Source organism: Elephantulus edwardii, unplaced genomic scaffold (genome assembly GCF_000299155.1).
Source record: "Elephantulus edwardii isolate Elephantulus edwardi_28Jun2011 unplaced genomic scaffold, EleEdw1.0 scaffold00254, whole genome shotgun sequence".
NCBI lineage: Eukaryota > Metazoa > Chordata > Mammalia > Macroscelidea > Macroscelididae > Elephantulus > Elephantulus edwardii.
Window position 1 is genome coordinate 3899759 of NW_006400004.1, and position 13033 is coordinate 3912791.

At 33.6% G+C, this 13033-nt stretch overlaps 1 protein-coding gene across 1 annotated transcript in view; it reads left to right on the plus strand.

The window, feature by feature from the left end:
• LOC102859928 (protein LAP2-like) overlaps window positions 1–13033 on the plus strand; it is a 147129-nt gene that overhangs the window by 122732 nt on the left and 11364 nt on the right. The window contains exons 22-25 of the mRNA XM_006899383.1: window positions 1215–1358; window positions 6826–7038; window positions 9919–10011; window positions 12151–12225. Of these exons, the coding sequence (XP_006899445.1) occupies window positions 1215–1358; window positions 6826–7038; window positions 9919–10011; window positions 12151–12225 (525 nt within the window). The remainder of the gene's footprint in view (window positions 1–1214; window positions 1359–6825; window positions 7039–9918; window positions 10012–12150; window positions 12226–13033) is intronic.

Genomic DNA, 13033 nt, shown 5'->3' on the forward strand with positions numbered 1-13033 from the left:
GGTGACTGGGGTAATCGGGATGGGTGTGTCAGAGGCAGTGCGGTTGGCACAGGATAGAGCAGGGTTTAGGGCTGTTGTGCATAGGGGCGCTATGAGTCGCAAACAACAACAACTTTTAATACTTCTCAACCTGTTTCTTACCCTTCAGATCTCAGCTCGAGCTACAATTTTTATAACATTCCAAGTGCCACATTCTGTGTTAAGTGCTTTATATACATTATTCAGTTGAATCCTCTTAATTTTAAAAACCAACCTAAAAACACTACCTGTGCTATCCAGTCAATTCTAGTCAGCTCATAGTAATTTTCAAATGTATCCTAGTAGAAATAATCCTCCGTAGGGGTCTGAGTGGCTGTTTTTTCAGAAATAGACCTTTGTGCTTCTAACCTTTTTAGCTAGCAACCACATGCACAACCCAGGGACTCCTGTTTCACTATGCACACATCATAAAAAATAGATCAATCAAGCTACTGTGCTTTGTGTAGAACATTCAAATGAATGCTCTATGTATATGTGTATATGTTTAATTAATTTTTCAATTATAATTTAATGCTTACTGACTCTACTTCTCTTTAATCCTGATGACATTATTTGGGAACATATTGCTCTGATCTAGAACCTTAGGTTTTCATTTCTCTTCTGAATCTATAAAGTGTATATAGTAATTATATAGTAATCTTAGATCCTTTTCTTTCTAGACTGTTTCTTGGTTTTAGAGATTATTCCTGAAAATCTGGAGACATTAAAGTTTCCCTAAAGGTACATGCTTGTCACAGCATTTCTGTTTTTGTAGATTTCAGTATAGGAACATTAAGTTTGTCTTCTCTATTTAAGTTAACATATATACATAAATGTCATCTAGATATGACATTAATTCTTGTTTTCTGAAGAATTTCTAACAAGATGCCAAGAAAACATTTTAAATTAGCATTAAATTTCCCTACAAACTGCCACCAGAGCTCCCTAGGAAATATTTTAAAATTAGCTACGTGTTTTTATTTTCTTCCCCAGTGTTCAAACGTGAACATTGTATTTACATGTGTATATTATGTTGTCATGTAAATATATAATACATGATAACAGTACCAGTGGGGCACTGAAAATTCAGTGTTGCATGCTGTTTCACATGGGATTGGGGTAACTACATAATAACATGTCTTGTGAATTTTGCATGCTACACTAATCTCTGTTAAATCTATCCCCTCTTTATTCAGAGCATGCTGTCAAGGTCCTTTAATTCCAATTTCACTGCTGTAAGCAGCTTTCACTATGGCAGCTCTAGGGATCTGCATGGCAGCCAGGGCAGTCTTGCCTTGAGTGTTGCAGACGGAAGAGGTTCTGGTGGGCACATTTTTCGAGTGAGTATCTACATGTATACAGTAGACCAGTACTTTTAGTATATAGAAGGGGGAAAAATAAATAACATTTCCAGAAGAAATTTTTTTCCTGTGAGTTAGAAATCTAAATTACTTCCTCCTACTTTTCCCATAATATTTTTTTTTTCTGAAGTGGGAATCTTGAACTAAGGCTATAGCCAGTTTATCCATGCAGAAAGGCAAACCTTTCTCAGAAGTTTTCCAGAATTATTCTTTGCAGTGTTTTTCTCAATATTAAAATCAGTGAATTGCTTTCCTTAAAGGAGGGTTTCAAGATTTATATTTTATGTAGTCCATAATGGGATTGTGGAGATAATTACATTTTGCAACGTTACTGTGAATTGGCTAATAACAAAACTTGGACCTTGAAAGTTTTATCAAAATTCATCAAGCATTATTAAATCTGAGGCTGGAGAAACTGAGAAATACCAATGGAATTCAAAACAAAAATCTTTTATATTAACCTACACTTGACCACAGTCATTAGTAATAATTGTGAGGTGAATGGCTGCATCTTGATTGATGGTGAAGTTAAAGATCAGGATAAGAATATAGATGAGAAAAAGACCAGAACAACTCTTTGCCTAGATCCTTTTTTAGAATTTTTTTTCCTCAACCACTTTGTGTTAGCGTGATCACTTAGCAATTTTTTTTCCTGCATTGCTGTTTGTTTAAACCTTCACTATTATTATATGGCCATATTGACTGCTTGCTTCTATTTCCTTCACTTTTTCGTGAACCTCTATTTTCACCCTAACTCCCACTCCAGTCCTTTTTTAGATGTGACTGTGTTTCAGAGTAGGAAGTTCTGCTGGATTCACTTTTCTCTGCCTGAGCCTCAGCTTATCTTGCCCTACCTTTTTCTCACCTACTACCACTTGGTTTGTATATTAAATGAAGGTGGCAGCAATCATTTTGAAGCTTTCTGGTTTGAAATAGAGTGAGTGAAATATGGTAACTACCAATAGGGCTGCTCAGCATTTCTTCTCATGCCAACATAAGGTAAAGATCAGTCAATTCATTCAGGAGTAATATTTGCCATTCATGGTCGTCTAAAACAATTGTTCTTTACCCCTAATTCTTCTACAGTAACATTTTTACTTGCTTAAACTGTTGTTGTTGTTTAATGCCGTCGAGGGAATTTTTTTCCCATTTAATTTTACTTTTTAATTACTTACATCCTTGTTCTACTAAAGAATGGATTAGCATAGTTGTACATTGAGGCTTAAGTTTCAGGTTATTATCACAATCTTTTTAGTATTCTCAAATATGTCTAGTTGTTTTTAAAACTATTATAGTGAAACATATAGCCATTTTTCTTCTCCCAGTAGAATTACAGGAGATATTTAAGATAGAGATATGCTGAGTCTCTTTCCCCTTTTAATACTATCAGTGATTTAAACTACATACAAAGTTACCATTTAGAGTCTTTTACCTTTTAATTCATTATTAAAATAAATCAAAATATAGTTGATTTTTAAAATATTTCATCAAACCATTTGTTTTCAAAATACCGGTTGGATTAATAAGGAAAAAAAGAAGATCTTTTTACTGTGATATTTAAAGGTTGACATTTTTTCTCCCGAAATCTTTTTGTAAATCTCAACTAGTGTATCTTTTTATTATTGCTGCTATAGTGTACCATCGAATTGGAACTGACTTGTAGCTGGCCCTCCAGCAAATTTTCAGAAGGCAATAAATTGCACGGGAGGAGATTGCCCATCTTTCTCCCATGTAGCAGCCGGTAGATTCTAAACACATTACCTTTGGATTGACATTGCAATTCTTTTACCACTAAACCACAAGAGTTCGCTGGAATATACTTTATTTGATCTTAAAGTTTGAGTATGCTCATTCTTACAAATAAATGTATTGCTCAAAAGAATTAAAAGCTAGGTATCACTGTAAATCTAAAGTTAGAAAAAAAAAGTGTAGAAATGTATATGTATTAAAGAGAAATAGTTACCAATATTTGCCTGTATAAACTTTCATACATTACAAAAATGAACATTTTGTCTCCTAGCTTTGGAAGAAGGCTAAAAGTGATGATTATGATGGTAATATTTGCTTTGGATCTTTATCTTTTCACTATCTAGCTCTACTTATTCCTTCCTCTGAAGTGTCATCATCATTTTGGTTTCACATCTTACAGAGCATTATTTGTTCACTTTTATTTCTTCCTCATTTGAAGAATCCCCAGACATCCAGTCCAGGAGATCCTTGTCAAGATGATGTATTCATTTCAGGACAGCAGAACTACTCATCTGCTACACTTAGTCACAAAGATGGCACTCCAGACACCTTGATGAAAGTAGGTGCTCAGGAAATAAATTATTTTCTCTCTGTGAGCTTATTAAGCTTGTGTGGTTTAGAACTAGAATTATCATATTAAAATGGTAACACCAAAAATAATTTTTTGAGGACGTTGCCCAACTGATTAGTAAGAATTTTTTCCTTAAATAATACAAAATATTTATAAACTGCTATTTTTCAGTTTATTCCATGATTTTTGCCAACTTGGAGAATCATCATTTTATTTCTGTATTTGGATTTCTGTAGTACCACCTCCTGCTTTTATCCATTAAATTGGGATTTTTGGAGTTTGACCTAAATGTAATTGGAAATTTTAATTACTTTACAACTAAAATAAAAACTGCATTACGTTGATTCCTACTAGTATAACTCTGTAGGACAGAGTGCAACTACCTCACAGGTTTTACAGAAGCTTACTGGCTTCCATGGAGTTACTAGTAGATTCAACTTGCTAACCTTTTTTGTTGTTAGCTGCTGGGTGCTTAGCCATTGCACCACCAGTGTAGTACTTTTTTAGTATTGAATTCATTTTAAAAGACTTTTAAAATATGATTTAAATTACCTTATGGAAATCCAAAGTCTCTGTAAATTTTCATTGAAATTAATAATTTTTAAAAATTTTAAAAAGATTTGTATAGCTTGCGCAACGGGTAATATTTATAGTCTGAGTACTTTCTTAGCTAAAAAGCTTTACTCATTTAGTTAAGATTTATTTGTTGCCAATGTCCGATCTAATGGATTTTTTATTTTAGATCATTCTCCCTCTGTTATTCTTTTTCATATCTAATTGCTATAGTGTAGCCAGCTGAGGCAAAATTGTTAAATAAAACGTTTACAGTATTATGAAGAGTGAGCCCCCAAACCATCTGATTTAGGAGTTTATACATACCTATTTATTTTAGCCTTATTTTATTTTAATTTCACTCTGTCATTTAGTTTCTTTACTGCTTAATATGTATTTTGTGGTTTAGGTTACTGAGTTTGTTTAAATGGTTTTTTTTTCTTTTATAAAGCCATCTATTAATCATAACTTGATAAAGCCCGTATGTAACACTGATGTACAATGTCAGAAGAGACCAAACATCCACGTATTAAGGAATCTTAAGAATAGATCAGGAGTAATTACTATCCAGAGGCTTTTTCCAAGGGAAAATGACCCTAAATCTTCATGTAAGAATAATGACATATACATGAAGAATAAAAAGTATTATCTATGAGACTGGACATAACATTATAATTAACTGTAAAACCAGTTAGTTACTCGTTCTTGTTGTTATGTGCTATTGAGTCACCTGTGACTCATAGAGACCCTGTGTACAACAGCCCTAAACTCTGCCCTATCTTGTGCCAATCTCACCATCTCCGACACACCTACCTCCATTACCCCAGTCACTGAATCAGTCCATCTCATCGAGGGTCTTCCTCTCCTGTGCTGACCCTCCGTCCTCCCAAGCATGACGTCCCTCTCCAAAAACTGGTCCCTCCTTGCAACATGTCCAAAATATGTCAGACAAAGCTTCAAAATCCTTGTCTCCGAGGAGCAGCCCAGCGTCACCCTTTCCAGGACAAACCTGTTCGTTTTCTTAGCAATCCAGGGTATATTCAGTACTCTTCTCCGACACCACAGCTCATCCCTAGTCATTGTCCAGCTCTCTGATACATAGCAAGTTACTCCTAGGTAGATCAATTTCTTTTAAACCATAGGGGTCAAATAGTAACCATAATGTTGTATTCAAAGAGGAAGGATTTGTTGTTCTGTGCTGAGTTAACTACAACTCAAACTGACCTTCTGAATGGTGGCTCTGAATCTTGCCGTATCCTGAGCCAACCAGGATAATACAGTACCTCATTCTCCTCTACCCATACAAGGTTTGTTATATAGTGAAAACACTTAAGTTGCAAGACTTAGGAATTAACTAAGTATAGCTCAGTGGAAGTCTTTTTTTTTTTAATGTACAATATCTTTTTTAATTGAAGTTGAACTACTTTGTATCTTTCAGCAACTTTAACACAATTTCTGAAACTGTTGCTTTGATCTCTCTTCCTTTTATGCTTTTTGACAGTTTTAGAGAAAATGGCTCACATTATCTTCCTTATAATTTTTCTACAATTTCTGTATAGATTAGGTCATCTTTTTATTAATAATAAAATCTTATTTGTGTGCAGATACAATGTGACTGTAAAATTTCCCCTTTTTCAGATAGATTTCCCCATAATAACAGTAAATTATTACCATCATTCCCAAAAAAAGGTGATTTTTTAAGTCTAAAATAAGCTAAGTCTCTGAAAAAACTGGCAGTCATTACCACAACAAAATAGAATACTCTCAGGTTTTTGTTTCATTCGTGAGGACTAATAGAGTATCAAAATCTCAATATTTCTGGTTAATGGTCTATGAAATTAATACTTAAGAGAGTTTTACAATTGTCAATTATTTGTGAGGATAAATAAATTTACTAATAAGTCAATTCAGCTGAGTTGACTTGTTGAATTTGGAAAAATAGTTAAAAGATAAAAGTAGGGGAGCTCTGGTGGCCTAGTGGCAAGAAGCTGCACTGCAATCCCCGAGGAACACGGTTCGAATCCACCAGATGCTCTGCCGGAGAAGGAGGCGCAATATCCTCCTGTACCAGTCAGATCTGATTTGACGGTACACGCACACAAAATAATAAAAAATTAAAAAAGATAAAAGTATAGTCATTAAGTAGAAAAATTTAAGACAATAATTTTGATCTAAAGAAACAAACATCGGCAAATGCACTTTTTATGTTTCTGTATAATTGTAAATTGGGGAGATATTTAGCATGCTGTTACATACTACTTTTTACTTTAATTTGTTAGTGAAAGATAGATAACATTTCTATATAACAAAATACACCATTTAAAATGAACATATGATTTACTTCCATTTGAAAACTTGGAAGAGTGAATTTATCAGTAAGCACTCAGGCAAATTGAGAATTAAGATAATGTTTTTAAAGTTTAGTTTACAAAGATAGTGTAAAGTGAGATGGTATTATGTGATTTAGGATGTTAAACCTTAGTGCTTTTGTAATACTTAAATTTTAAGAAAATCCAAGTATTTGCAGTAAGATATTATTACTGGTCATTTTAAAACACTTGATGTTTTTCTTAGATGCCTTTGAGTAATGGACAGATGGGCCAGCCTCTTGGGCCTCATCAGGCAAATTACAGTCAAATACATCATCCCCCTCCTCAGACATCTGTGGCAAGGCATCCCTCTAGAGAACAACTAATTGATTACTTGATGCTGAAAGTGGCCCACCAGCCTCCATATACACAGCCCCACTGTTCTCCTAGACAAGGCCATGAACTGGCAAAGCAAGAGGTAAGAATAATCAATATTTGAAATATGAGCCTAAAGTTATAATGTGTTTTTCTAAGTCTTTAATTATTGACAGTAAATCCGTATAGAACTAAACATTTTTACTATTTTGTATGGTAAATTTAATGAAATATTAAACTTTATAACTTGGCTTTTATGATCCCCTCCTTTTCTGATTTGCTAACATAGGATTCAATGTTTTAAGCATGACTTTTTTTTCTCTTATGGCAGTTGTTTACCCAGACTATTAATAGTCAAAGCTTCCCAATCATTATCACACTTAAGCATGATGGTTTGCAATTATTTGTTTCTTACAATCTTGATTTCTCATATTTTCAATTACTATAGAGGAAGCAATGAGTGAATGAAAATTCAGGTTTTCTGTAAACTTTAATTAAAATCACAATTAAAAATTATTTTACCTTACTAAATGGCAATATGTATATTAGAGATACCTGTTTTTTATTTTTAAAAAGTTGAAAAGGCTTCTCAGTATTTTGGGGAAGAAATAAAGATAAATAGCAAGCTGACACAATTTCTTCCTCAAACTAAAAATGGATAATTAAAAATACTTCCTTGGACATTTTAATTATTGTTTGCTCATTTTGGACCACTTTACTGTTACCATTAAAGTTGGTTAATTACTTCATTATTTTTTAAAATTCATTAGTTATTGCAGCAATGAATGAATGGAAATCCAAATTCTCTGTAAATGTTCATTAAAATTATTAAAAAAAATTTTAAAAAGGGTAATAGTGGGCATAGATCAATGGTGATTAATTTTATAAAGCATAATATGTGGAATGACGGTATGAAACACAATGAATGAACAAGTATGACACACAATGCATATTAATCACAATGTATATGAATTTTGTAAACAAACTAATATAAAATTAATAAATAGATAAATAACAAAAAAAAAATCTAATATTTAAAAACCAAAGTGAAGCTGAATTGTTTGAAGACATAAGAAAGCCCTGAAATTGTACCTTGAAACACTCCCATTGCACTCAAACCACTGGTATTCTGCTGACTGTTGAACTGGAAAGTTTCAATAAGCAATGGTAAACAAAGTTAAACACTATATGTTTATCAAAACTTGAATTTATTAAAACAAAAATGGAAAACAAAAAAATTCATTATATTTGTATAGTATGACAATATTAGAAAAATAATAATTTTTATTAGAAACTTGGGGATATACCTTATTCATTTTTGTTGAACCTTTGGAAATAAGGTGTTTTTAACAAAGTTTTATTCTTACATCATTTTCCTAATTGTGTTCTAAAAATTGTTATTTTAGATTTTATTTTTTTAACATTTTTCTTGATTTTCATATAGTACCTTTACATGTTTCATTCATATATATTGTGTTTTATACAATTTTTCATTTACATTGTGTTTCATACAATCACTCATTCTATATTACATTGTTTTTTATACTAGTTTATTTGCAGAATTTGAATACATTGTTTTTCCTACCAGATTTTTCCCATTTCCCTCATCCCCACACCCATCAAATTGTGTGACCCCATGATTAATCGTCCCTACCCGCACATCCTTACCCCTCTACTTCCACCCTCTGTCCCTCATACTCACTCTACAATCATGGTTTTATTATATAGTATTTGTCTTTATGGGACTGTTAGTTCACTCAGCATAATGCTTTCCAGTCCTTCCCAAGTCAGGTAGTAATTTATGAAATCATTGCTCCTGTTTGCTGCGTAGTAGTCCATTGTGTAAATATAACATAATTTCTCAATCCATTTTTTTATGGTTGGACATCTCAGCTGTTTCCATGTTCTTGCGATGGTTAATAATGCTGCTGTGAACATTGGTGTACAAGTCTCTATTTGTGCCTCAGTTGTTATTTTCTTGGGGTATATTCCAAGCAGTGGAATAGCTGTGTCAGGAAATTTCTATGTTCAGCTTTTTGAGAAAGCACCAACCTGATAAATGGGACCTTCTAAAGATTAAATCTCTGTGCACATCAAAAACTTTTCCCAACAAGGTGAAAAGAAAACCTACCGACTGGGAACAAACATTTGGCAATACCAGCTTAGACAAGAGTCTCATAACAAATGTTTATAGAATACTCCTGGACCGCCATAAGAAAAAGACTGATAACCCAGTTACAAAATGGACAAAATACATGAAAAGAATTTTCACAGAGGAAGATACTCAAATTGCCAACAGACACATGTGAAGAAATGCTCAAAACAACTGGCAATAAGAGAGATGCAAATCAATACCACATTGAGATACATCTCACTCCAGTAACAATGGTAAAGTTTAACAGGGCAGCAAGTAATAAATGTTGGAGAGGATATGTTGAGATAAGAACTCTTATACATTGTTGGTCAGATTTTACAGTGGTACAACCACTCTGAAAGGCAGTTTGGCTCTTCCTTTAAAAGCTGAATAAAGAAATTCCAACCCCTTTTATAGATATAATCAGAGATAATATACAAAAACTACCCTTTGGTCTGTAAGACTTTTTTATAAACAAGCCAGTAAACAGATATACTTTATAATTTAGATATTTCACAAATGGAAATGTTAATACACATTTTGTTTTTATACTGTCACTAAGAACCAATGATGTCTAAAAATTATAATACGTTTAATTTTAATTAAATGCTTTACCTGATAAAATAAGCAATAATAGAGTTAGAATCTCTGCTTAAAAATTTCAGCTTTAATTCACTAACTCATTAATATTAACATAATATTCCATGTGTAACTGTTTCCCCAAGTATTTATTTTAGATGGTGAATGTTTATAGATCATTTTTTTGGTGTTAATTCACTATTAAATATGAATGTTGTTGTGTTGTAAGTTTTTTAAAGTAATACTAATTTTATTTGAATATTAATTTAGATTCGAGTGAGGATTGAAAAGGATCCAGAACTTGGATTTAGCATATCAGGAGGCGTCGGAGGGAGAGGAAACCCGTTCAGACCTGATGATGATGTGAGTTTTGTTCATATATGTCCTTGAAATGTCCATAGATTTTTATTTAAATAAACAACCATTTCTTTGGCTTTTCACCTTATGATTTGGCTTTTTGTTTTAAATTTGATCAGTTTAAGTTGCATATTTGAAGAAAAGTATTTTAACCAAATTTTTATTATGTGATTTTCCGTCTCTGATTGTTTTTACACACACACATCCACAGAAGTAATTTCATCACTTTAACAGAAATCACTCTACAAGCAGTTCTTTGATTATGAGGAAGGTCAGTTCTAAACTGTCTTTGATTTGAAGCCTAAACAGGTGTGAACAGTTCTTATTTGATGTTATATGGTTGTTAGGTGCTGTCAAGTCAAATACAACTCATAGAAACACTATGAACAATTGACCTGAACACTGTCCGGTTACCCTCTGCCATCCTTATCATCTCTGACACATTTGAGCCCATTGATGCAGTACTGTTCTCCTATCTCACTGATAGTCTGCCTCTCTTTGCTGACCCTCCACATTTCCATACATGATGTCCTTCTCCAAGGAATAGACTCTCCTGGCAGCATACCCAAAATATAAGAGACAAATCTTCACCATCTTTGCCAGCAGTGAACCCACTGTCTGCATTTTTTTTTCCCCATGACATAGCTTTTTGTTTTAGCATGGAATATTTGTCATTTTCTCCAACACCACTCTGGTGGCTTAGTGTTAAGGAGCTGTACTGCCAAGGTATGTGGTTCAATAACACCAGCTGCTCCACAAGAGAAAGATGTGCATTCTCTTCCCATGCAATTTACTCTATCTGAAAACCCACTCAGCAGCACACAGCAAAATAAGAATATTCTAATTTAGCCTTGCAATATTACAAGAAAAGCCCTGACGCTTTTTTTCCAATTATTTTAAAGCTGTATAGGCAGCAAGTGAAGGTGATGGTGATGAATAATTTGTTTTAAGTAGGAGCTAGTTCCAAACAACTGTTTTCTGAACAAAACAAGGAAACACTGCATGGTTTAACATCAGGAAAGGTGTGCATTGGGGGACCAAATCCTTTCTCCATTCCTATTTAATCTGTATGCTAAATAAATCATTCAAGAAGCTGGGCTGTATGAAGAAGAATATCATCAGGATTGAAGGAGGCTCATCAGCACCCTGGGTTAATGCAGATAACACAACCAACCTTGCTTGCTGAAAGTGAAGAGGACTTGAAGCACTTATGGTGCCTTCAGTATTGATTACACCTTAATATTAATGCAAAAATCCTCAACACTGCACCAGTAGGCGGCATTGTGATAAATGGAAAAAAAGATTGAAATTGTCAATGATTTCATTTTACTAGAACTACAGTCAGCACTTATTGTAGCAACAGTGAAGAAGTCAAAAGATGTGTTAGGAAAAAATGCTGTCAAAGACCTCCCCAAAGTGCTAAAGAGCAAGATATCAGCTTAAGGACTAAGAAGTGCCTGATCCATCCCATGGTCTTTTCAGTTACTTCCTATACATCTGAAAGTTGGACAGTGAATAAGGATGATATAAGAAGAATCAATGCTTTTGAGCTGCGGTATTGGGGAAAAATACTGCCAGAAAAACAAACAAGTCTGTCTGCCTTGAAGGAAGTGCAGCCAGGTGCTCTTGATGGTGACATATCATCTTGCATACATTGACCATGTTATTAGTGGCAGCCATTCCTTTGAAAGGGACATCAAGCTCGGAAGCTGGAAGGTCAGAGAAAGAAATGAAGACTCCCCCCTCAGCAAGATGGATTGGCACAGTGACTGTGACAGTGAGTTCAAGCATATCAAAGATCATAAGAAGGACATAGGGCAAGGTTCAGTTCTGTTGTTAATAGGGGCACTGTTAGTCATAGGCAATTTGATGGCACCTAACACTCATTTCAAAGTGAAGTCAAATTTACATAACTTTAAAAAACTGTTGTGATTTGTCCATACCCTGGGAATTGTCTGTTCTAAGGTCAGAATTATCAAAGATAAGATTAAATTACCCATTGTCACAGTAGTATTCACAGAACACAAAGAAGAAAACTTACAATACAATTCAAATATTTTATGGTGTGAACGAAGACTACTCTTTGATTCTTTGTTTTTGGGCATACTGTTTTTGGTTAAATTATCTTTTGTGTTACTGTTAAAGGGTATATTTGTGACAAGAGTACAACCTGAAGGACCAGCTTCAAAATTATTGCAACCAGGTGATAAAATTATTCAGGTAATTAAAACATTTTAAATCATATTCTAGTTTTCATTTTATAAGATCTGCTTCTTTATCAAGGCATTGATTAAATTCTAAAACTGAAAAGTGTTTTTTAATATTAGTAGGTAAAACAATCAGTGACATTTCTTGTACTTAATAGTGCTTTAACTAAATGCCTTCATAGTGTAAAATTTTCTTACCCTATAGCTTGGGAAATGGTGTCAGTATATTTGAAGTTTATCTCAGTATTTTGTTTAAATTTGGAAATGTTAATCAGTAATACTTTGGAGGAAAGAAAAATTCCAAAATTGAACAAAGCTTTCTTCTTTTTCATACCTTTTTCCTTTCCTTCATTCCTTGAGCTGCTTATTTTACCTAACAGTAGAACTCTGTCTTAATAGGTAGAGAGTTACGTATGAAACACATACAGTTCCTATCTTCTGTCCCACTATCATCACTGTTACTGCACACTCAGAAATTTGTTTTTTAAAAACTCTCATACTAAAAAATGAGAAAAAACATTGCATTTTAGTAGCTACATACTTACTTCCATAGAGTCAGTTCTGACTCATAACAAGCAGGCTTGTTGTACAAAGTAGAAAGTCCCAACAAAGATTTCAAAGGCTGTAAATATTTATGTAAGCAAACTGCCTCATCTTTCTCTCACATAGCAGCTGTTAGTGTCAAACTGCCAACCCTTTGGTTAGCTGCTAAATGTCTTAACCACAGTACCACTAGAGCTTCTTACTGCTGTGTTCCCTAATGTCAGAAACAATGCAGAGTTTATCCTCCAGTAGATTTTCAGAGACAGTAAATCACATGG